The sequence below is a fragment of the Phacochoerus africanus genome, chromosome 3 (assembly GCF_016906955.1).
Source record: "Phacochoerus africanus isolate WHEZ1 chromosome 3, ROS_Pafr_v1, whole genome shotgun sequence".
NCBI classification, from domain to species: domain Eukaryota; kingdom Metazoa; phylum Chordata; class Mammalia; order Artiodactyla; family Suidae; genus Phacochoerus; species Phacochoerus africanus.
The window spans coordinates 170,728,924-170,753,359 of NC_062546.1; the positions used below are offsets into that span (position 1 = coordinate 170,728,924).

The 24,436-nt window shown below is 37.8% G+C and overlaps 1 protein-coding gene across 1 annotated transcript in view; it reads right to left on the minus strand.

Annotated features, from left to right (window-relative positions):
- LOC125123439 (C2 calcium-dependent domain-containing protein 6-like) overlaps positions 1-24,436 on the minus strand; it is a 57,736-nt gene that overhangs the window by 29,036 nt on the left and 4,264 nt on the right. Inside the window, exons 2-4 of the mRNA XM_047773238.1 lie at positions 21,109-21,195; positions 18,477-18,528; positions 16,639-16,784 (exon numbers count right to left, since the gene is read on the minus strand). Of these exons, the coding sequence (XP_047629194.1) occupies positions 16,639-16,784; positions 18,477-18,528; positions 21,109-21,195 (285 nt within the window). The remainder of the gene's footprint in view (positions 1-16,638; positions 16,785-18,476; positions 18,529-21,108; positions 21,196-24,436) is intronic.

Consider the following 24,436-nt stretch of genomic DNA (forward strand, 5'->3'; position numbering starts at 1 on the left):
AGGACCAGATGGCTTCACAGGCAAATTCTACCAAATATACAAAGAGGAAATTATACCCATCCTTCTTAAACTTTTTGAAAGGTTGATGAAGAAGGAATACTCCCAAAACATTCTATGAAGCCACCATCACTCTAATACCAAAAATAGTCGAAAAAAAGAAAATTATAAGCCAATATCTTTGATGAATATAGACACAAAAATTCTCAAAAAAATTTTAGCCAACCAAATCCAATAGCATGGAAAAAAGATCATACACCACGACCAGGTGGGATTCATCTCAGGTTCACAAGGATGGTTCAACATACGCAAATCAATCAACATCATACACTACATTAACAAAAGCAAAGTCAAAATCACATGATCATCTCAATAGATGCAGAAAAAGCACTGACAAAGTCCAACATCCATTCAAGTAAAAACTCTTACCAAAGTGGGTATAGAGGGAACACATCTTAACATTATAAAAGCCATTTATGACAAGCCCACAGCAAATATAATACTCAATGGAGAAAAGCTGAAAGCCTTCCCACTAAAATCTGGAACATGACAAGGATGCCCACTCTCACCACTGTTATTCAACATAGTATTAGAAGTCCTAGCCACAGCAATCAGACAAACAAAAGAAATAAAATATATCCAAATTGGAAGAGAAAAGGTAAAATTGTCACTTTGACATGATACTATATATAGAAAACCCTAAGGACTCCACACAAAAACTCCTCATACTAAGCAATGAATTCAGCAAAGTAGCAGGATACAAGATGAACATTCAGAAATCGGTTGCATTTCTGTATACTAACAATTAAATATTAGAAAATGAATATAAGAAAACAATGCCTTTTAAAATTTCACCCCCCAAAAAATAAATATCTAGGAATAAACCTGACCAAGGAGGTAAAAGACATATGCTGAGAACTATAAAACATCAAGCAAGGGAATGAAAGAGGATTCAAAGAAACAGAAAGATATTTCACGCTCCTGGGTTGGAAAAATTAATATTGTAAAAACGGCCATACTACCCAAAGCAATCTACAGATTCAATAAAATCCCTATCAAATTACCCAGGACATTTTTCATAGAACTACAACAAACAATCCAAAAATTTATACAGAACCATAAAAGAACCAGAATTGACAAAGCAATCTTGAGAAACAAAAACCAAGCAGGAGTCATAACTCTCCCAGACTTCAGGCAATTATTATAAAGCCACAGTAATCAAGACAGCATGGTACTGGTTCCCAAACAGACATAAAGACCAAAGGAACAGACTAGAGAACCCAGAAATAAACCCAGACACCTAAGGTCAATTAATTTTTAACAAAGGATGCAGGAATATAAAATGGGGAAAAGACAGTCTTTTCAGCAACTGGTGCTGGGAAAACTGGACAGCTGCATGTAAATCAATGAAACGGCAACACACCCTCACACCATGCAGAAGAATAAACTAAAAATGGCTTAAAGACTTAAACATAAGACAAGACACCATCAAACTCCTAGAAGAGAACATAGGCTAAACATTTTCCGACATCAGCTGTAGAAATGTTTTCTTAGGTCGGTCTCCCAAACAGAAATAAAAATGAAAATAAACCAATGGGACAAATTAAACTCAAAAGCTTTTGCAAAGCAAAGGAAGCCATAAAAATAACAAAAAGACAACCTATGGAATGAAAGAAAACAGTTTCAAATGATGCAACTGATAGGGGCTTAATCAATAAAATACACAAACAACTTATACAACTCAACAGCAAAAACAAAACAAAACAAAAAAAACCAAACAACCACCCAACTGAAAAATGGGCAAAAGACCTGAAAAGACATTTCTCCAAAGGAGATACACAGATGGCCAACAAGCACATGAAAAAAAAAAAAAGCTCAACATCACTAATTATTAGAGGAATGCAAATCAAAACTACATGAGGTACCACCTCAAACCTGTCAGAATGGCCATCATTAACAAGTCCACAAATAACAAGTGCTGGAGAGGATGTGGAAAAAGGGAACCCTCCTACACTGTTGGTGAGAGTGTAAATTGGCACAACCACTGTGGAAAACAGTATAGAGGTACCTTAGAAAACTATACATAGAACTACCATATGACCCAGCAATCCCACTCTTAGGCATATATCCAGACAGAACTTTCATTGAAAAAGATACATTCACCCCTATGTTCATTGCAGCAGTATTCATAATAGTCAAAACATGGAAACAACCTTAACATCCATCAACAAATGAATGGATTGACAAGATGTGGTATATATACACAATGGACTACTACTTATCCATAAAAAAGAACAAAATAATGCCATCTGCCAGCAACATGGATAGAACTAGAGACTCTCATACTAACTGAATTAAGTCAGGAAGCGAAAGACAAATACCATACGATACCACACATATCTGTAATCTAATGCATGGAAAAAATGAACATTTCCACAGAAAATAAACCCATGGACTTGGAGAAAAAACTTATGGTTGCCAAGGGGTAGAGGGAGGGAGTGGGATGGACTGGGAGTTTGGGGTTAATAGATGCAAACTATTGCATTTGGAGTAAATAAGCAGTGAGATCCTGTTTGTAGCACAGGGAACACTGCCTAACCACTTGTGATAGAACATGATGGAGGATAATGTGAGAAAAAGAATATATACATATGTAGGACTGGGTCATTTTTCTGTTCAGTAGAAATTGGCAGAACACTGTAAATCAACTATAGTAAAAAAAAGAAAGACAAATACCACATAATATCACTTATATATGAAAAAATAACTGCAAACCTAGAATTCTATACTCACTGAAAATATTCAAGAATGAGAATGAGGAGTTTCTGTTGTGGCTCAGCAGGTTAAGTACCCAGCTTTGTCTCTGTGAGGATGCAGGTTGAATCCCTGCCCTTGCTCAGTGGGTAAGGGACCCAGCATTGCTACAAGCTGCAGCACAGGTCACAGATGTGGCTTGGATTCAGTGTTGCCATGGGTGTGACACAGGTCACAACTGTAGCTCTGATTTGACTCCTGGCCAGGAAACTTCCATATGCCCCAGGTGTGGCCCCCAAAGAAAAAGAGAATGAGAACAAGACAAAGACATTAATAAAATACAAACTGAATTTGTTACTAACTGACTCTCATGGAAAGAAATTTTAAAATACATATTTCATAAAGAAGGTAAATGAACCCAGGAGAATGGTCTGAGATGAAACAAACGTTAAAAGGGCAAATATGTAGGTGAAACCAAACAAATATAGACTAAATAAATACAGCCTAGGTGATTTAAAAATATAGAAAAATAATACCATAATAACATACTAGTTGAGGGTGGTAAATGGAATTAAAATTTCTAAGGTCCTTGTTTTGCCCAGAAGGATAAAGGTATTGTTAAACATTGACTTTGATAAGCATACATAGTATAATTTCTATGAAACTAAAAAAGTAGTATATAATCTCCAAAACAAGAGGAGTAAAAACAGAGTAAGATTTTCAAATATTCAATCTCAAAGTAGGCAAGAAAGAAGAAAAGGAAGCTATAGCTCAGTTGGTACAAATAGCACAAAATAAGGGAACGAGTTTGTAATTACATTAAATGTAATACACTAGATAATGTAGTTAAAAGTACACATAGTCGGGCTGTATTTTAAAAATCCAAATACATTTAGTTTACAAAAGACAGACCCAAGACATAATGGAATTTATATTTTCTAATATTCTGTTTCACCTAGATTTTCAAATTTTTAGAATCACATTATGTAAGGTATCCTCATGGTTTTTAAAAATCACTTCCCTATTTATACCTATGTTCAAAGTTGAATAATTTTCTTGATGAGACTTGCCAGATTTGTCTATTGTAACAGTTTTATCAGTAACGACGTCCAGTATTTCAATACCTCTGTTTATGAATCTCATTTATTTTTTTCCTGTATTACTTTCTTCCTCCTGCCTGCCTAAGATTTGATGGTGATTTTCTAAGTTTTCAAACTCAATTCTAATTAAGTTTATACTTTCTTTTCTGCCTTTCTTCCTCCTCTCCTCTCCCATTGCCTCCCCACTCTTCTCTCTGCTTTCTTCTCTTCTAATACACTTTTGTATTATTTATCATGGTTGTTCTAGGGATTAAAATACGCATGTTTAACATACTACAGTACATCCTGAATTAAAATTATATGTGCACAATAGCATAATTCCATTTACACTATTCTTGTTACTCTTGTCATATATTTCACCTATACAAATGCTATAAGTCCTACCATCCATCATCATTATTTTGTTTTAAACAGCCTAGTCTTTTGGAGAATATTTTTAAAATAGTCTTTTATTTATGTTCTTCTTTTTTAAGTCTTTTATTTGTACCCATATATTTACCATTACCAGGGTTCTTCATTCCTCCTATGCAGTTTATTTGGGATCAACCTTCCTTTGATGTTTATATACATCCAGATAAAAACCCTCAGCCTTTGTCTTTCACCATCTTATTGAAGAATATTTTCACTGGATTTAGAACTCTATGTTGAAGGAGACAAGATGGTGGAAGAGTAGGGGGACATGCTCACCCTCTCCCACAAACACAACAAAAAAAGCACATCTACAAGATAAATGACTCGCACAGAACAGCAACCAATCACTGGCAGAAGAACCTAAACTCCAACAACGGCAAGAAGTTCGTGACATTACTAGGTAAAACAAGAGAAAAGAGGAGAGTGAGAGAAGGTGAATCCGAGCTGGACGGGTGCTCCTGAGAGGGAACTGCAGAGGAGAAAGGGATCCTGCACCCTGGAAAGTCACCTACTCAGGGGAAAGATCAAACGAACCGGAGGAATCTCCAGATGCAGAGAAGAGTGTAGCAGTAACTTGGAGTTCTGAAAAGCAGATCGAGAACCGAACGGACCATCTGAACTATGGGCACAGTCACCAAAAATTGAGATGCCTGGGTGGGGGCTGGGCACCAAGACCTCGGCTCAGAGGTTAGTCCCCAGGAAAGGGCTGGTGGGGCGGGGTGGAGCGGAGACTGCTTGGGAGGTCTAGAAACCGGTCTGTCAAATTTGATGGGGCAGAGACTGCCTGGGAGACTAGAAAACAAAGCTGTCGCAGAGGAAGGGAGCTATACTCTAGGGGCGGGGAAGTGGAAAGCCGCATTAGAGGGAACCTTGGAGAAGAGCCTGGTCTGTGACCATGCTGGGGAGGGGAGAGAAGAAGGGGTGGGTCCCCACAGAATACTCCCCATGCCACAGCAAACTTACAGGCCTGCTAGCTAGCAGAAAGCTGTGCTTCCCAGTGTATCCCCTCCCCCCACCCCCACCACCCCCTACGCACTTGCAGGACCTGGGGCTGACTGCCATCCGGGAGGGCTGGCCTCTATAACTTCCTGAAGCCTACCACCACAGGGGCTGTCCCTGCACAGGCCTGCTTGCCCTTTGGAGGGGCTACACCCCTGCAGAGCAGCACCAAACACCACTGGCCCCCGAGAAAAGGCCTGCAGCCCAGAAAAGCTAGAACAAGCCTAGCCAGGCTGTGAAAAGATCTGCCTAATTCTCGGATGGTCTTTCTGAGTCGGGCTGCCCTGGGGAGGAGCCTCTTGGTTTGGCAGCGGCCCAGCTAGCCGCCAAAGCCCTCAGGGGGTGCTGCACTCTTGCAGAACAGCTGCAAAGGACTGCCAGCTCCAGGCAGGACGCCCTGCAGCCCAGAAAAGCTACAACAAGCTTGGACAGACTGTGAAAAGATCGGGCTACATTCTCAGGCCGTCCTTCTGAGTTGTGCTGCCCTAGGGAAGAGCCTCTTGGGTTCTCAGTGACCCAGATAGCTGCTCCAGCCGTCAGGGGGTGCTGCACTCCTGAGGAACAGCTGCCCAACACTGCCAACCCCCTGCAAGAACCCCACAGCCTAAAAACACCAGAGCAAGCTCTGCATGACCAAGTGAAATCTGCTACCATCGTGGTGTGGACTGCCCAGTCCTGTCTGCCCTCAGGAAGTCCTCCTTTGCTTCAAAGAAACACTGTTAGCCCCATCAACACTCCAGAAAAGCCACACTGCCTCAAAAAAGATTGACCAACAACACCAGCCCTCAGGAAATATTCCACGGCAGTGACAAGGCAAACACTGCCCGATAACGGAGAGTACAACTCCCTCAGGAGAAAGAAAACAACAAGCAAGATGAAGAAGCTGAGAAACCACCCCCAGTCAAACCAACAGGAGAACTCACCTAAAACAGTCAACAATGAAACAGATCTCTGCCGTCTGACAGACCTGGAGTTCAAAAGAGAAATAGTGAAAATACTGAAGGAATTAAGAGAAGATATGAACAGTAATGCAGATACCCTCAGAAAGGAACTAGAAAATATAAGGAGGAGCCAAGAAAAACTAGAATTCATTTGCAGAGATGCAAACTGAACTAAGGGCAGTAAAAACCAGAATGAATAACGCAGAAGAATGAATCAGTGATATGGAAGACAGAATAATGGAAATCACCCAATCAGACAGAAAACCAAATGAAAAAACATGAAAGCAATATAAGAGACCTATGGGATAATATAAAGTGGGCCAATTTATGCATAATAGGAATTCCAGAAGGAGTAGAAAAAGATAAGGGAATGGAAAATATATTTGAAGAAATTATTGCTGGAAACTTCCCAAATCTAAAGGATACTGAGTTCAAGATACAAGAAGCACAGAGGGCCCCAAACAAACTGAACCCAAATAGACCCACACCAAGACACATCATAATAAAAATGGCAAAAGTTAGTGATAAAGAGAGGATCCTAAAGGCAGCAAGAGAAAAACAGAATGTTACCTACACGGGAACCCCCATAAGATTATCAGCTGATTTCTCTACAGAAACACTACAGGCCAGGAGAGAATGGCAAGAGATATTTAAAGTGCTAAAAGGAAAAAATATGCAACCTAGAATACTCTATCCAGCAAGAATATCATTTAAAATAGAAGAGGAAATAAAAAATTTTTCCAACAAACAAAAACTAAAAGAATACAGCAACACAAAACCCAGGTTAAAAGAAATACTGAAAGGGCTTCTCTAAACCAAAAAGAAAGGAAAGGAAAAGGAAGAAAAAAGAAAAGAAAAAAAAAGAAGAAGAGGAAGAACTAGGACTGAGGAAACCACAATCAGAGAGCAGTCACTCAAATAAGCCAGCATACAGATTTAATCATGAACATGCTTCAAACAAAATAAAATAAAAAATAAAAAATAAAAAAGTGTCATCAAAACCATAAAATGTGAGCAAGGGATGTTAGGAAATAAATAACCCTTTTTGTTTGTTTGTATGTTTCTCTTTTTAATTTTAATAAAGTAATGAAGTGTTTGAACCTATAGGACCATCAGGCTAAAACACATAATTATAGGAAGGGGTTAGCATACTTAAAAAACAGGGCAACCACAAGCCAAAACCAAATATTGCATTCACAAAAAATGAAAAAAAAATACTCAAGTAGATAATAACAGAAGACCATCCAACCAAAAAAAAAAAAAAGAAAGGAAGAATGGAGAACCATAGAATCAACTGGATGGAACACACAGGTTCAAAATGGCAATAAATAATCATCTATCAATTATCACCTTAAATGTCAATGGACTGAACGCCCCAATCAAAAGACACAGAGTGGCTGAGTGGATAAAAAGGCAAAAACCTTCAATATGCTGCCTACAAGAAACTCACCTTAGGACAAAGGACACATATGGATTGAAAGTGAAAGCATGGGGAAAAATATTCTTCGCCAATAGACATGACAGAAAAGCAGGAGTTGCAACACTCATATCAGACAAAATAGACTTTAAAACAAAAGACATAAAGAAAGACAAAGAAGGACACTACTTAATGATTAAGGGATCCATCCAAGGAGAAGATGTTACTATCGTCAACATATATGCCCCAAATATAGGAGCACCCAGATACATACAACAAATATTAACAGACATAAAGGGAGATATTGATGAGAATACAATTATAGTAGGAGACCTTAATACCCCCCTCACATCAATGGACAGATCCTCTAGACCAAAACCAATAAAGCAACAATAGAAAAGGAAACAATAGAAAAGTTAGACTTCATTGATATCTTCAGGACACTACATCCACAAAAAGCAGAATACACATTCTTCTCAAATGCTCACGGAACATTCTCAAGAATCGACCACATATTGGGACACAAAGCTAACCTCAATAAATTTAGGAGCATGGAGATTTTCTCAAGTATCTTCTCTGACCACAACGCCATGAAATTAGAAATCAATCATGGGAAAAGGAAAGAGAAAAAACCTACTGCATGGAGACTAAACAACATGCTACTAAAAAACCAATGGGTCAATGAGGAAATCAAGAAGGAAATTAAAAACTACCTTGAAACAAATGATAATGAAGACACAACCGCTCAAAATCTATGGGATGCTGCGAAAGCAGTGCTCAGAGGGAAATTTATAGCAATACAGGCCTTTCTCAAAAAAGAAGAAAGATCCCAAATTGACAACTTAACCCTCCACCTAAATGAATTAGAAAAAGAAGAACAAAAAAGGCCTAAAGTCAGCAGAAGGAAGGAAATTATAAAGATCAAAGAAGAAATCAATAAAATAGAGACTCAAAAAACAATAGAGAAAATTAATAAAACCAAGAGCTGGTTCTTTGAAAAGGTAAACAAAATTGACAAACCCCTGGCCAGAGTCACTAAAAAGAGCAGAGAAAGAACCCAAATAACCAAAATTATAAATGAAAAAGGAGAAATCACAAGGGATACAGCAGAAATACAAAAAACCATAAGAGAATACTATGAACAACTATACGGCAACAAGTTTGACAGTCTGGAAGAAATGGACAATTTTCTAGAATCTTACAGCCTGCCAAAACTGAATCAAGTAGAAACAGACCAACTGAACAGACTGATCACTAGAAATGAAATTGAAGAGGTCATAAAATCACTCCCTACAAATAAAAGTCCAGGACCAGATGGCTCCACAGGTGAATTCTATCAAACATATAAAGAGGAATTGGTGCCCATCCTCCTTAAACTCTTTCAAAAGGTTGAAGAAGAAGGAATACTCCCAAAGACATTCTATGATGCCACCATCACCCTCATTCCAAAACCAGACAGGGATACCACCAAAAAAGAAAACTATCGCCCAATATCATTGATGAATATAGATGCAAAAATTCCCAACAAAATCTTAGCCAACCGAATCCAACAACATACCAAAAAAATTATACACCATGACCAGGTTGGGTTCATCCCAGGTTCACAAGGATGGTTCAACATACGCAAATCAATCAGCATCATACACCACATTAACCAAAAAAAAGTCAAAAATCATATGATCATCTCAATAGACGCAGAAAAAGCATTTGACAAAGTCCAACATCCATTCACGATCAAGACCCTCGCCAAAGTGGGTATAGAGGGAACATTCCTGAATATAATCAAAGCCATTTATGATAAACCCACAGCAAATATAATCCTCAATGGGGAAAAACTGAAAGCCTTCTCACTCAAATCTGGAACAAGACAGGGATGCCCACTCTCACCACTGCTCTTCAACATCGTTTTGGAAGTCCTAGCCACAGCAATTAGACAAACAAAAGAAATCAAAGGCATCCATATAGGAAGAGAAGAGATCAAACTGTCACTGTATGCAGACGACATGATACTATACATAGAAAACCCTAAGGACTCAACCCCAAAACTACTTGAACTGATTCATAAATTCAGCAAAGTAGCAGGATATAAGATGAACATTCAGAAGTCAGTTGCATTTCTGTATACTAGCAATGAAATATTAGAAAAGGAATACAAAAATACGATACCTTCTAAAATTGCACCTCACAAAATCAAATACCTTGGAATACACCTGACCAAGGAGGTAAAGGACCTATATGCCGAGAACTATAAAACTTTAATCAAAGAAATCAAAGAAGATGTAAAGAAATGGAAAGATATTCCATGTTCCTGGATTGGAAAAGTCAATATTGGAAAAATGGTCATACTACCCAAAGCAATCTACAGATTCAATGCAATCCCTATCAAATTACCTATGACATTTTTTCACAGAACTAGAACAAACAATCCAAACATTTATATGGAACCACAAAAGACCCAGAATCACCAAAGCAATCCTGAGAAACAAAAACCAAGCAGGAGGCATAACTCTCCCAGACTTCAAGAAATACTACAAAGCCAGTCATCAAAACAGTGTGGTACTGGTATCAAAACAGACAGACAGACCAATGGAACAGAATAGAGAATCCGGAAATAAACCCTGACACCTATGGTCAAGTAATCTTTGACAAGGGAGGCAAGAACATCAAATGGGAAAAAGAAAGTCTATTCAGCAAGCATTGCTGGGAAACCTGGACAGCTGCATACAAAGCAATGAAACTAGAACACACCCTCACACCATGCACAAAAATAAACTCCAAATGGCTGAAAGACTTAAATATAAGACAGGACACCATCAAACTCCTAGAAGAAAATATAGGCAAAACACTCTCTGACATCAACATCATGAATATTTTCTCAGGTCAGTCTCCCAAAGCAATAGAAATTAGAGCAAAAATAAACCAGTGGGACCTAATCAAACTGAAAAGCTTTTGCACAGCAAAGGAAACCCAAAAGAAAACAAAAAGACAACTTACAGAATGGGAGAAAATAGTTTCAAATGATGCAACCGACAAGGGCTTAATCTCTAGAATATATAAACAACTTATACAACCCAACAGCAAAAAAGACAATCAATCAATGGAAAAATGGGCAAAAGACCTGAATAGACTGTTCTCCAAAGAAGATATACAGATGGCCAGTAAACACATGAAAAAATGCTCAACATCGCTGGTTATAAGAGAAATGCAAATCAAAACTACCATGAGATACCACCTCACACCAGTCAGAATGGCCCTCATTAATAAGTCCACAAATAACAAGTGCTGGAGGGGCTGTGGAGAAAAGGGAACCCTCCTGCACTGTTGGTGGGAATGTAAACTGGTAGAGCCACTATGGAGAACAGTTTGGAGATACCTTAGAAATCTATACATAGAACTTCCATATGACCCTGCAATCCCACTCTTGGGCATATATTCAGACAAAACTCTACTTAAAAGAGACACATGCACCCGCATGTTCATTGCAACACTATTCACAATAGCCGGGACATGGAAACAACCCAAATGTCCATCGACAGAGGATTGGATTCGGAAGAGGTGGTATATATACACAATGGAATACTACTCAGCCATCAAAAAGAATGACATAATGCCATTTGCAGCAACATGGATGGAACTAGAGAATCTCATACTGAGTGAAATGAGCCAGAAAGACAAAGACAAATACCATATGATATCACTTATAACTGGAATCTAATATCCAGCACAAATGAACATCTGCTCAGAAAAGAAACTCATGGACTTGGAGAAAAGACTTGTGGCTGCCTGATGGGAGGGGGAGGGAGTGGGAGGGATTGGGAGCTTGGGCTTATCAGACACAACTTAGAATAGATTTACAAGGAGATCCTGCTGAATAGCATTGAGAACTTTGTCTAGATACTCATGTTGCAACAGAACAAAGGATGGGGAAAAAAATGTAATTGTAATGTGTACATGTGAGGATAACTTGATCCCCTTGCTGTACAGTGGGAAAATAAAAAAAAAAATCTGTTGATTTTTTTTAAGCACTTAAAAGATGGTATTCCCTTGCCACTTGACTGCCACCATTTTTGATGCGAAGTCTGCTGTTATTGTTGTTCACCTTAATGTCATGTGTTTTTCCCTCCCTCTGTCTACTTTTAAGATTTTCTCTTTATTTTTGTTTTTTAGCAGTTTGATTATGATGTACTTAGGTGAGATCACTTTTGTACTTACTCCACTTGAAGTTCATTGAGTTTCTTGAATCTGCAGATTGATGTCTTTCATCAACCTTGGAAAACATTTAGCAGAGAAAACTCTAAAATATTAAATACTCTAAGTACTTTCTTATCTTTTCTTTTGAGAGGTCATTACACGTGTTTAAACTGAGTGATATTGCCCACTGGTATAGTCCATTTTTCAATCTTTTAATCACTGACCTCCAATTTGAATGATTTCTATTGGTTTGTCTTCTAGTTAACAGATCTTTTCTTCTGCTCAGAATGCTTTTAAACTCTTCAAATGAACTTTTAATTTCAATATTATATTTTTCATATCTAGAATCTCCATCTGGTTCTTTTGAGCTTCTGTTCTCTTTGAAATTCCCATTGTGATCATCCATTTTGTCCTCCTTTTCCACTCTGACACATTCATGATAGTTTACTATAAAGTTCTGATTGGCAGATTCAAACATTTGGGTCACCTGTAGGTTTATCCCTGTTGTCTGTTTTTATTTCCCTATGAATAAGTAATGTTTATGATATGATGGTATTGTGAAGAATATATCATAGAGACTCTGGGTTTTTTTAATCTTCCTCTAAGAACCAGTGAATTCTTTTCTGGAAGGCAATCAATTACTGGCAGACCATCTTGATCCTATGACAAAGTTTGAGGATGCATCTGTTTCAGTTCTTGTCCTTGGTCCTAGTGTGTTTAACCCTTACTCTTAGCACATGGTCCTTATTCTTAAGACCTGGCCTTACTGGGATCTCAAGTAAATACTGTGAATGTTCAACAAGGTCTCTCCACTTTAGCTGCATCAGATTCTAATGACTCTGAATTTGTGACTTCTGAAATCTCTATTCAGTTCTCATCTCTCCAGCAATTCTCTGTAATTTCTCCTACAAACTCCCCTTGCATGTGCACACCTTAGGATCCATTCAAGATCCAAAGTAGAAGACCTACAGTTTTCTGGAGCTTCTTCATATCTGCTGCCTCCTCCTCTCTAGGACTCTGCCTTACAAATTCAAGCCACCTCAGCAGCCCCAAATTCTCATCAGTTTCCTCTACTCAGCCTCTGCTTCCTTCACCCAGCAAGACTGCCACTCTCTGCTCAGGTTTCACTTCTTTGAACCAGATTCATGCCAGATAGAAAGCTATGGTAAATGTGGAACTCACATCTTGCACTTCCCCTCTCTTAAGGATTGTAGCCCTCCTATTTCCATCATATTCCAAAAAACAGTTCTTTCATATATTTTACTCAGTTTTATGGTTGTTTAGAGCAAAGCGTAAATCTAGTTATCACCTACTCCAGCAAGGCCAGAACAGAAATCCTCTGTTATTCTTTCTTCAAAAGGAATTTTAACATCACTTACTCAACAGCTTTCCAGAATAATTAAAATAAGTTAAATTCATTTGCCATTGCTTTTTATTTTTTTGTTTGTAAGTTTTTTTTAAACTATATCTATTTTGCAACTTTTAGCAAAGTGAAGTCCTAGAGTATATACAGTATAATTTAATTTTTATCCTAGTAAGTTAGTACATAGTTGAAAAGTCAAACAGTTCTACAAAGAAATGACTTTTTTTTCTCCTACTTGTATTAACTTTCTCCCCCTGTATTTTATGATGTTTTGATATCTTAAAAAGTTTTCTGGTCAGAATGAGACTTTCCCTCCCTGGGCTAGCCAGATCCTAGGGACAGCAAAGGGTTTGAATGAATGGTAGCACATCTTCCGCAGGATAACTAACCTTTGTCAAATCTATACCCTAACCACCTCCTTAACTCTCACATGGCACCAATATTTCCCTTGCCCTATTCACCCCAGGGCCAGGTGCCAGGCAACCAGAGACTATCTCTACAACCCAAAGCCTGCTGGAATTATTCACATCGGTCAGTTCTAAACTATTGACTCCACAATGAATTGCCTCTCAAGAAAACTTCAGTAAAGGCTTTAGTCTAGACTCTCCCCTTGCTTCTGTCCTCTGCCTCCTGATCATCCTAATACTTCTCCTGGTGCAGGGAGCCAAGGAGATGCAGGGACTCAAAAAAAAGGACCTTGCCTGATGGCGGAAAAACCTGAAGGCAGGTTCCTAACCAAGGAAGAGAGCTCACCTGAATGGTACAAGCCGAAGGTGGGCCTCTGGACAGGATAAAAGCCTGCCTGAATGGTACAAGCTGAGGGCACAGCTTGAAGAGAAGAGAGCTCAAGGAAGAGAGCTCACCTGAATGGTACAAGCCGAAGGTGGGCCTCTGGACAGGATAAAAGCCTGCCTGAATGGTACACAGCTCTCATTTTGATGTTGATGGGGAAGAATTGGGGCTTTCCTGGGAAAACAATTTCCATGTTTGCGCTGGAGAACATGGGTTGTTTCTCGGGTGACCTAGTCTTTCCTGTTTTATTTGTTATTCAGTTTTCCTCAGTCTTTCCTGATTATTTGCTTATTATTCTTATTTTCCATTCTTATTTTCCTGTGGTGATTTGTGATTTAACAAAGTTACAACAATAATATAATAAGAATTTCATCCTGAAGGACTTCCCCTATTTAAATCCAGCTTAGTTAAAACATAGTGTTTATTTACTAACTAATTATATAGTAAACTTTAGAGTTAGGATTTTAATGAGGTTCATAGAAGTTAGACATATATTATCCAAGAAACCTAGCTGTGAGTTTTGTCCTTGATTTTAAAGGCTAGTAAGTGATAGCTAGTTAAGTTGGTTTATATTTTCTTACACTGCCTCCCTGCCGTAACGCTTTAAAGATAAGCACCAGTCTAAAAACAAGATTTGCGAATGCCAAATTCTTGTGTCTGTGACCTCTTCAACTTGTAAAGACTGGCTGGCCATGGGATGATTTGTACTGAGTCTCCTCCTTTCCACATGATGTATTGTACCTAATTGCCCTTAAATTTTACTCACTAAGTTTAGTTAAGATAAAGATCTTAGAACATGATGTATAGCTGCTATACCATGTAATAGTTAACCAATGTACGTTTAACACTGTGATGTGATCTGTAGTGGAAAGCTGTCTATATAATCAACCACTTATGCCAATAAAATTTGAGCAGTCTGGCACCCTGAAAGAAGGGACAAAGAGGCTCTCTCCATATGTACATTCGCCGATGCTGTCCATCTCCTATTGGGAAAGTGTACACTCCCTGGCCGCCGGAGCTGGCCTCCAGCATCCTGGGGCCCTGTGTGGTATGGTATGCCTCTTAGGAAATATAAATAATAGATTCTTCTTTCAATAGCATTACCCTCTCCCTGTCATCACTCAGCCATATGTCTATAAATGTGATACCAGGTATAATTTTAGAACACTACCCAAGCCACTCCCTAATTTCCACTCCTCAGAAACTACCTTTTGAAGGGATTTCTCTGGGGTTTGAGGGGACCATAAAATCATGTTACTAAGTACATGCTTATTTCATTATTTATTGATTTTTAAAAAATTTTTAGATGCTATCTATTTTTAATTGAAGTATAGCTGATAAATAATGTTACATGTGTACAATAGAGTGATTCACAATTTTTAAAGGTTATGCTGCACTTAGTTATTATTAACTGTTTGCTATATTCTCCATGTTGTAAAAAATACCCTTGTAGCTTATTTTATATCTAACAGTTTGTACCTCTTAATCCCCTACCCCTATTTTGCCCCTCACCCACTGGCAACCACTAGTTTGTTCTCTATATCTGTGAATCTGCTTCTTTTTGTTTTATTCACTAGTTTGCTATATTTTTTCCAGATTTCACATATAAGTGATATCATAGTATTTGTCATTCTCTGACTTATTCCACTTAACATAATCCTCTCCAAGTCTATTCATTTTGCTGCATATGGTAAAATTTCATTCTTTTTTATGTCTGAGTAGTATTCCATTGTGTGTGTGTGTGTGTGCGTGTGTGTGTGTGTGTGTGTTTGTATACCATGACTTCTTTACCCATTAATCTGTGTGGACACTTAGGTTGCTTCCCTATCTTGGCAGTTGTAAATAATGCTGCTATGAACTTGGGGGTACATGTTGATCCTGTTATACAATTAGTAATCTGCAAAGAACAGAAATCAACCCAAGTCCCCTGATTTTAGTCCTCAGACTAAATAAGTTTATCCATGTACAAATAGAGTCTATACAAGAAGAAAGGAGAGAGGAGAAGGATATGGAAAAAAAGGTATGCTATGTGTCTCCTCAAAATTTATATGTTAAAGCCTAAATCCCCAATGGGATGGTATCTGTAGTGGGGAGTGTTTGGGAGGTAACCAGATTCTGAGAATGGAGCCTTTGTGAATCTGATTAGTGTTCTTATAAGAGACACAAGAAAAATAACCCCTCTTTTCTCTCTGACATGTCTATACAATAGGAGGACGGCCATGGGAAAGCCAGGAAGCAGGTTCCCATCAGACACCAGATCTGCCAACACCTTGATCTTGAACTTCCCACTTTCCAGAAATGTGATAAATAAAGGTTTGCTGTTTGAGCCCCTCAGTCTATGGTAATTTGTTACAGCAGCCCAAGCGACTAAGTTAAGGTGAAAGAGGGTAGACGGGAGGGGAGGAGTAATATAAAGAAAAATGCATACATGTGTGATGAACACTCAGAATCACTGACAACAAGATCTTGGAGAAGAACAACATCATGACTATGCATTTTACAGTAAGTTGTAAAAACATCAAATAGCCCTTAATATAGACATAGAACACTGTAAAATATCAAATGAAAGAACATTGCTTTTGTTTCTTTCCTATCCCCTAAAAAAAAAAGATATTATTAGAATTTGAAACTATAACAATGCATTCTCATTCTAGAAGAGAACTTTAACATTACCTGTACAGAAAAGAACTTCACTTCATCAAATGCAATTATAGTGTTCTTTTCATCATTTGGGGGTAGCAAGCTATAAGTTTTTGTACATTTCACCACATTGTTAATAGAGATGCGAATGAACAAATCACTGTAAAGTTGTAAACTGACTGTAAATACATAGATATTTAGGAAGTAAATTTTGTTATAGTTGAAAAATAACACATGATAAAATGAATACATTAAACAATTCAGGAAGCATATTTTGCTGTCACTGAACAATAACACATGATAAAGTTAACCCATTAAATAATTCAGGCCAAAACTTAAGAATCAGTCAAATAAAGAACGAAAGAAATTATAGAGCATATTAAACAATGAATAAAGTCTTTTAAAATAGTACTTTCGTATTTTACCATCAGTGGTAGGCACAACATAAATAGGAAAAGAAGGTCGATTCTTCTTTAGATTATTTCTCATATTTTTATCCTCATATTTCCATCATAATTCTTTCACAAAATTTTCTATATATTATCTTTTAGGTGACTAAATATTTGCAATATATACTTGAAAATTTTTTCCTAAGAACAATTATGTAGAAATTCAAAAAATATGTCCTTTTAGAGTAGCTTATTCTTAATTTTAGAACAACAAAATTTAAAGCAGCATTCTACTTTCTAATTTACTTCTCTATATATTTTGCTTATTCTATATGGGTCTGTATTTTTTTTTAATCTTTTGTAGCACTCCATGAATTAAAAGAATTTTTATGATTTAATTATCTTCAAAACTCTCTTTATGTAGAATTCTCTTCAGTAATTCACTTTGTATAAAAAAGAAACATCAAGTCCTCATAATGAGACTGGTTTTATGCCATGATAAATCTAATAATAAGCATTCAGCTTATTTAAAGGCACTGAGAAAAATAAATCCTTTACACAATGTTTAAGACAAGCATCGTTATTACTTAGAAACAAATCAGTATTATTATTCAAGAAGATACGTTTTTTCTTTAACTTACATGATGATTGAAGTGGATTACAGATAGCTAAAAGTCTTGTCACTCTTCACATCAAAAGGTAAAGTTTATTTTCTTCTGCTCTTTAATCTGGCCTGGTCCTGTGCCTACTTTAACATGCAATGGACATGACCAGGGCTGAGACAGGACAGGGTGAGCGAGGCACTAGCCAGGGTACAAAATTCAGGGGGACATCAAAAACTTGAGCAATCAAGATAATATTTTAGGAGTTCCCATCGTGGCTCAGCAGAAACGAACCTGACTAGCATCCGTGAGGATTCAGGTTCGATCCCTGGCCTCACTCAGTAGGTTAAGGATCCGGCGTTGCCATGAGCTGTGGTGTGGGTTGCAGATGCAGCTTGGACCCAGTGTGGCTGTGGCTGTGGCTGTAGCTGGCAGCTACAGGTCCAATTCAACCCCTAGCCTGGGAACCTTCATATGCCATGGGTGGGGCCCTAAAAGGACCAAAAAAAAAAAAGATAATACTTTAATGCAATATTTCAAAATAAAAATTAATGCAGAAAAAAATTTAAATGATGAAAGAAAGTTTCATGAATTATTTTCAGCATTGCAGCTAAGTCCAGTCTTTCAGGCATTCTCACTAAAGCACCAGACTTGTAAAGGATTCATTTTAGATAGTCCAGTCCTTCTGAACTGCCAGATGACTTCAGTCTCAGCCATGATAATGTGAAACAGAACTACCACTGAGTGAGGGCACATACAGTGATTGATAATAAAATGGTTAATGGTTTAAGCCACTGAGTCTTGCAGTGTTTTATGATACAGTAGCATGTAACTGAAACAGTGATACATGATCATAGTATGGTTCTTAAAGAAAGGATACTTTTCGGGGTAAAATGTTTGCAGTTCTTTATATGAATAGCCAGGCAGCCAACCTAAAACAATCAAAATAAAAACACACTGAATGAATTTTTAAGAGTTAACTTTTCTTTCATTTACTCTACATCAAACTATACGTTTTAAAGTTTCATTTTGTTAGTTTTTCTCATTAGAAATATTTTTTCAGAGTTCCCATCAAGGCTTAGCAGAAATGAAACTGACTAGCATCCATGGGGATGCAGGTTCAATCCCTGGCCTTGTTCAGTAGGTTAAGGATCCAGTGTTGCCATGAACTGTGGTCTAGGTCACAGATACAGCTTGGATCTGGTGTTGTTGTGGCGATGGCATAGGCTGGCAGCTACAGCTCCAATTCAACCCTTAGCCTGGGAACTTCCTTATGGCATGGGTGCGGCTCTAAAAAGACAAAAAAAAAAAAAAAAAAAGAAAGAAAGAAAGAAAGAAAGAAGAAAGAAAGAAATATTTTTTCTTATTAGAAATATCTAGCTATAGAAAATACCAGAAAGCAGAACTGCAGAAGAACATAGGCAAGATTGTTTCAAAATAAACCTAAATCAAATAAGAACACAAAGCAAAAACTTGTTTCACTTGCCAGCTTCAATCCAACTGTCACTCTTTGAATCATTTTTGTTTTATATTAGGTGAGAAGTGATAAAATATAGCATCTCGCATGTAATGAGAAATATGCCTTGCTTCAGATAATATTTTTATCCAGTATCCTAAAACCACTTTATTTATTTAACTTTCACCGGCTATAATATGCCAAGAGCTATGAAACAGTCATTCTCTCCGTACAAAGTGTTTCCAATATTAAAGAAAACTGCACCTTGTGTATAACATCAAGTACAATATTAATCCTGGAATATCTGGATACTAATATTCAGTAGTAGCCAAATATAAGCCATTTGGTCTTAATTTGGCCATGTTTGGTCTCATAAACCAAGCAAAAACGACAGCAACATTATTAACTATTTGTGGAAACAATGCCCCATAGTAGTTTTAAATGTAATGTACATAATTTTAAAGATCTGGTTTTAGAACAAGGCAGAAAAGGAAGTTAGTGCTCAGTATTTAATTAAAAGACTACTGTACCCGAATGATGAAATTCTATTGAAGAAAATAATGTGGTCTGCTTCTTAGGGAGACAGGTATGAACTGCTATGTGAAAGGAAAGGTTCTAATCGAGGTGAGCTTTAAAATGGTATTTCCATAAATCATTGTTTAAACTTGGGTGCACAGAGGAGAGTAAAACAGGGAAATAATAACTACAATTTTGCATTGCATAATTCTAGATATTAACATTCTGTCCTAAATCACTTCCTGCCTGCCAAGTACCTCAACATGAAGCCATCAAAACTACCCTCTTTTTACTTCAATAGCTCTTTATACTTTTACAAAAGAGATCCATATAATATAATTAAGAGACTAAATTTCTATTCAAGTGTAGAAAAAGATTTAACACTCAAAACCATAATGGTGACCGTTCAGAAGCTGCAGATAACAAATGTTGCCACAGAATCTGAGACCCACCTGTGGCCCAAAGCCCTGTCAACACCTTCAGCCCTACAAACACTCAAACATGCACTTAAAATAGGAAAGAGATGAGAAAGGTACTCACAAAAGCACTTTATGTGCCTGATTTTAAGATATGTCTTCCCTATTTCTCATTTCACACCCATTAACTCTTCTAATAGTATTCAGAAAATAAGATCACTGTAAAAGAATACCAGTGTATTTGACAGTTCTAAGCACACATGGCCTATATTCTGTCTATAGCACCCAAGAGAGAAAACAGATTTTTCTGGTTCTCAGCCTAGATATTAGGTCCTACCTGTGTGTTTGTGTGTATGCATATGATTGATGAGTATGTTTGCTTTTGTTTCTGTGGTTTTCTGTTTTGGATGAGGGAGAGGAGGAAGAGAACCCATTTCCACTAATAGGTTCCTAATCTGACAATACATATAATCACCTGAAGAGGTCAATAAAATACTGGTTCCTAAGCTCCATCCTCAGTTTCTAAGTTAGCAGATCTTAAGTGGAGCCCAAGAATCAATGTTTTTAAAAAGTATCCCAGGTAATTCTGATGTAACTCGAGTCTGAGAATCTCTAGTATGGAAAACACTTTTTTTTTTTTCCTGTGACTCAGGATGTTTTCCAAAATTTCAGTGGTTATTAGAATGCTTTTCTGACTCACGAAAATGAAAAATTCATGAATATGTTTATCAGGGTACCATTTTCTACACATACATTCTTTTTTTTTTTTTTGTCTTTTTGTTGTTGCTCTTTCTTGGGCCGCTCCCACGGCATATGGAGGTTCCCAGGCTAGGGGTTGAATCGGAGCTGTAGCCACCGGCCTACGCCAGAGCCACAGCAACTTGGGATCCGAGCCTCGTCTGCAACCTACACCACAGCTCACGGCAACGCCGGATCGTTAACCCACTGAGCAAGGGCAGGGACCGAACCCGCAACCTCGTGGTTCCTAGTCGGATTCGTTAACCACTGCGCCACGACGGGAACTCCTACACATACATTCTGATTCCAAATAGTAAACATTACAGAGTCTTCACGTGACGTAAGACGTGATCTGTACAGGTTTACTGAGGCTCAGTCGTACATACCACATCCCCAAACGGCACCAAAGTTGATGCGTCAGGTGTTACTCCTATTTCTTTCCTTTCAGACCCTTTAAGAGTTTTTCTCAGCATCTGCAATGTAAGAAAGTTAATTCAAGATTTTAGAAGGCAAAGAAGAATATAATTAGATAAAAGACTACCTCCATTCAACAAACATTTTATGAGTATCTAGTATCAGGTATTATGTATTTTAAAATAAATATATATTCTATGACTTGCAAACTCATCCCTGCCCTAGGTTTATCAATAAGTTCGTGGAGAAACAAAATGTATAAAATTAAATATAAAATCATTACAGGAATCATGAGACAGGAGAGAATTACATAATAGCATGAACAATGAGTTCTTGCTAACTAAAAATGAGGGTCATTGCCACATTCCGATCTTAATCGGTCTTGTATTCCACAAATGGCAGTTATTCTGCTTGCAAATTATTCAAATATCCCTCCAGCTATCAGCCACTGAAAGAACTGGATTTTAATCCATTGGAATAGTAGGTACACTGGAGGGGAGAAATGAACAGATGGCATTTGGTTTTAAGTTGTGTGCTTTTCTCCAGAGTAACTTCACTAGCCGATATTTGTAGGTTTATATTTGACCCACACTCTGATCACCACATGTAATGGTTTGCCTTTAAAGACAGTCTCTTCAGCAAGTGGTGCTGGGAAAACTGGTCAGCTACATGCAAAAGGATGAAATCAGAACAGTCTCTAACACCATACATACACAAAAATAAATTCAAAACGGATTAAAGACCTAAATGTAAAACTAGATACTATAAAACTCTTAGAGGAAAACATAGGCCAATCACTCTCTGACATAAACTGCAGTAATACCTTCCCAGATCCCCTTCCTAGAGTAATGACAATAAAAACAAAAATAAACAAATGGGACCTAATTGAACTCAAAGGTTTTTGCACAACAAAGGAAACCATAAACAAAACAAAACAAAACAAAAACCCAGAATGGGAGAAAATATTTGCAAATAAAGCAAATGACAAGGGATTAATCTCCCAAATGTACAAGTACCTTTTGCAGCTCAATATATATATATATATACAAAAAAAAAAACCTCAATAAAAAATGGGCAGAAGATCTAAAAGATCTAAATAGACATTTCTTGGAGTTCCCATTTGTGGCTCAGTGGTTAACGAACCCGACTAGCATTCATGAGGATGAGGTTCAATCCCTGGCCTCGCTCAGCGGGCTAAGGATCCAGCGTTGCCCTGAGTTGTGGTGTAGATTGCAGACGCAGCTCAGATCCCATGTTGCTGTGGCTGTGGCGTAGGCTGGTGGCTACAGCTCGATTAGACCCCTGGCCTGGGAACCTCCATATGCCATGGGTACAGCCCTGAAAAGACAAAAAAAGACAAAATAAATAAATAAATATTTCTCCAAGAAGACATATGGGTGGTCAAAAAAACACAAGAAAAGGTGCTCAGCATCACTGATTATTAGAGAAATGCAAATCAAAACTATGAGGTACCACCTCACACCAGCCAGAATGGCCATCATCAAAAATCTACAAATTATAGGAGTTCCCGTCGTGGCGCAGTGGTTAACGAATCCGACTAGGAACCATGAGGTTGCGGGTTCGGTCCCTGCCCTTGCTCAGTGGGTTAACAATCCGGCATTGCCATGAGCTGTGGTGTAGGTTGCAGATGCGGCTCGGATCCTGCGTTGCTGTGGCTCTGGCGCAGGCCAGTGGCCACAGCTCCGATTCGACCCCTAGCCTGGGAACCTCCATATGCCGCGGGAGCGGCTCAAGAAATAGCAAAAAGACAAAAAAAAAAAAATCTACAAATTCTAAATGCTGGAGAGGGTGTGGAGAAAAGGGAACCCTCTTACACTGTTGGTGGGAATGTACATTGGTGCAACCAGTATGGAAAACAGTATGGAGATTCCTCAAAAAACTAAAAATAGAACTACCATACAATCTAGCAATCTCACTCCTGGGCATCTATCCAGAGAAAACCATAATTCAAAAAGAAACATGTACCCCAATGTTCACTGAAGCAGTATTTACAATAACCAAGACATGAAAGCAACCTAAATATCCATCAACAGAGGAATGAATAAAGAAGATGTGGTACAGGAGTTCCCCATGTGGCTCAGTGGAAAGGAATCTGACTAGCATCCATGAGAATGCAGGTTCATGCTCAGTGGGTTAAGGATCTGGCCTTGCCATGAGCTGTGGTATAGGTTGCAGACATGACTCAGATCTCGAGGCACTGTGGTTGTGCTGTAGAACAGCAGCTACAGTTCCAATTCAACCCCTAGCCTGGGAACCTCCATATGCCACCCTAAAAAAAGACAAAAAAAAAAAGCAGATGTGGTACAATGGAATATTACTCAGCCATAAAAAAGAATGAAATAAAGCCACCTGTGGCAATGTGAATGGATCCAGAAACTATCATACTAAGTGAAGTTAGTGAGACAATGAAAGACAAACATAACATCACCTATATGTGGAATCCAAAAAAAAGGGATACAGATGAACTTATTAGCAGAACAAAAACAGACTCAGACTTTGAAAAACTTATGGTTACCATGGTTACCAAAGGGGACAGGTTGGGGGTGGGAGGGATGGACTGGAGGTTTGGGATTGGCATATACGCACTGAGGTATATGGAATGATTGGCCAATGGCAATCATTGTATAGCACAGAGAGCTCTACCCAGTATTCTGTGATGATCTGTGTTGGAGAAGAATCTGAGAGAAGGGTCATGTACATATGTATGACTGGGTCACTTTGCTGTACAGAAGAAATTATCACAGCCTTATAAATTAACTACACTTCAATAAAACTTAAAAAGAAAGGAAAAATTATAAGACATTTTAATTGAAAAATTTTAAACATAAAGGGAGGGAAGGGAAAAGGCAAGAGAAACAGTGAATAAACTGCCTGTTAAAAATCTAACCTGAAAAGGAGAATTTATATTTATTCCCAAACTTTGCTGAACTTGAATCAACGTGGCCTTATTTACAAACAATAATTTCCCAGGAATCTTTGTTGCTATGTGTCTTTCAAGAATCACTAGTTTAATTTTTAGAGTATATAGTAAGTCCTTATGTTGAAAATTTTGTTTTAAAGTACAAAACAAATACTTTAGTTGTACTGAAACATTTGTTTTATATATCTTGGATCGTTTTGTTATTATTGCATCAGACTGGTTTAATGTGTTTTCTATATGTGATTAATTCATAGGTTAAGGTAACTGAAAGACACTTACCATATCATTATTGTTGGAAAATATTGATGTGTATACAGCGTATGTGTATATAATAAGGCCACCCCTTCATCATATGGTTC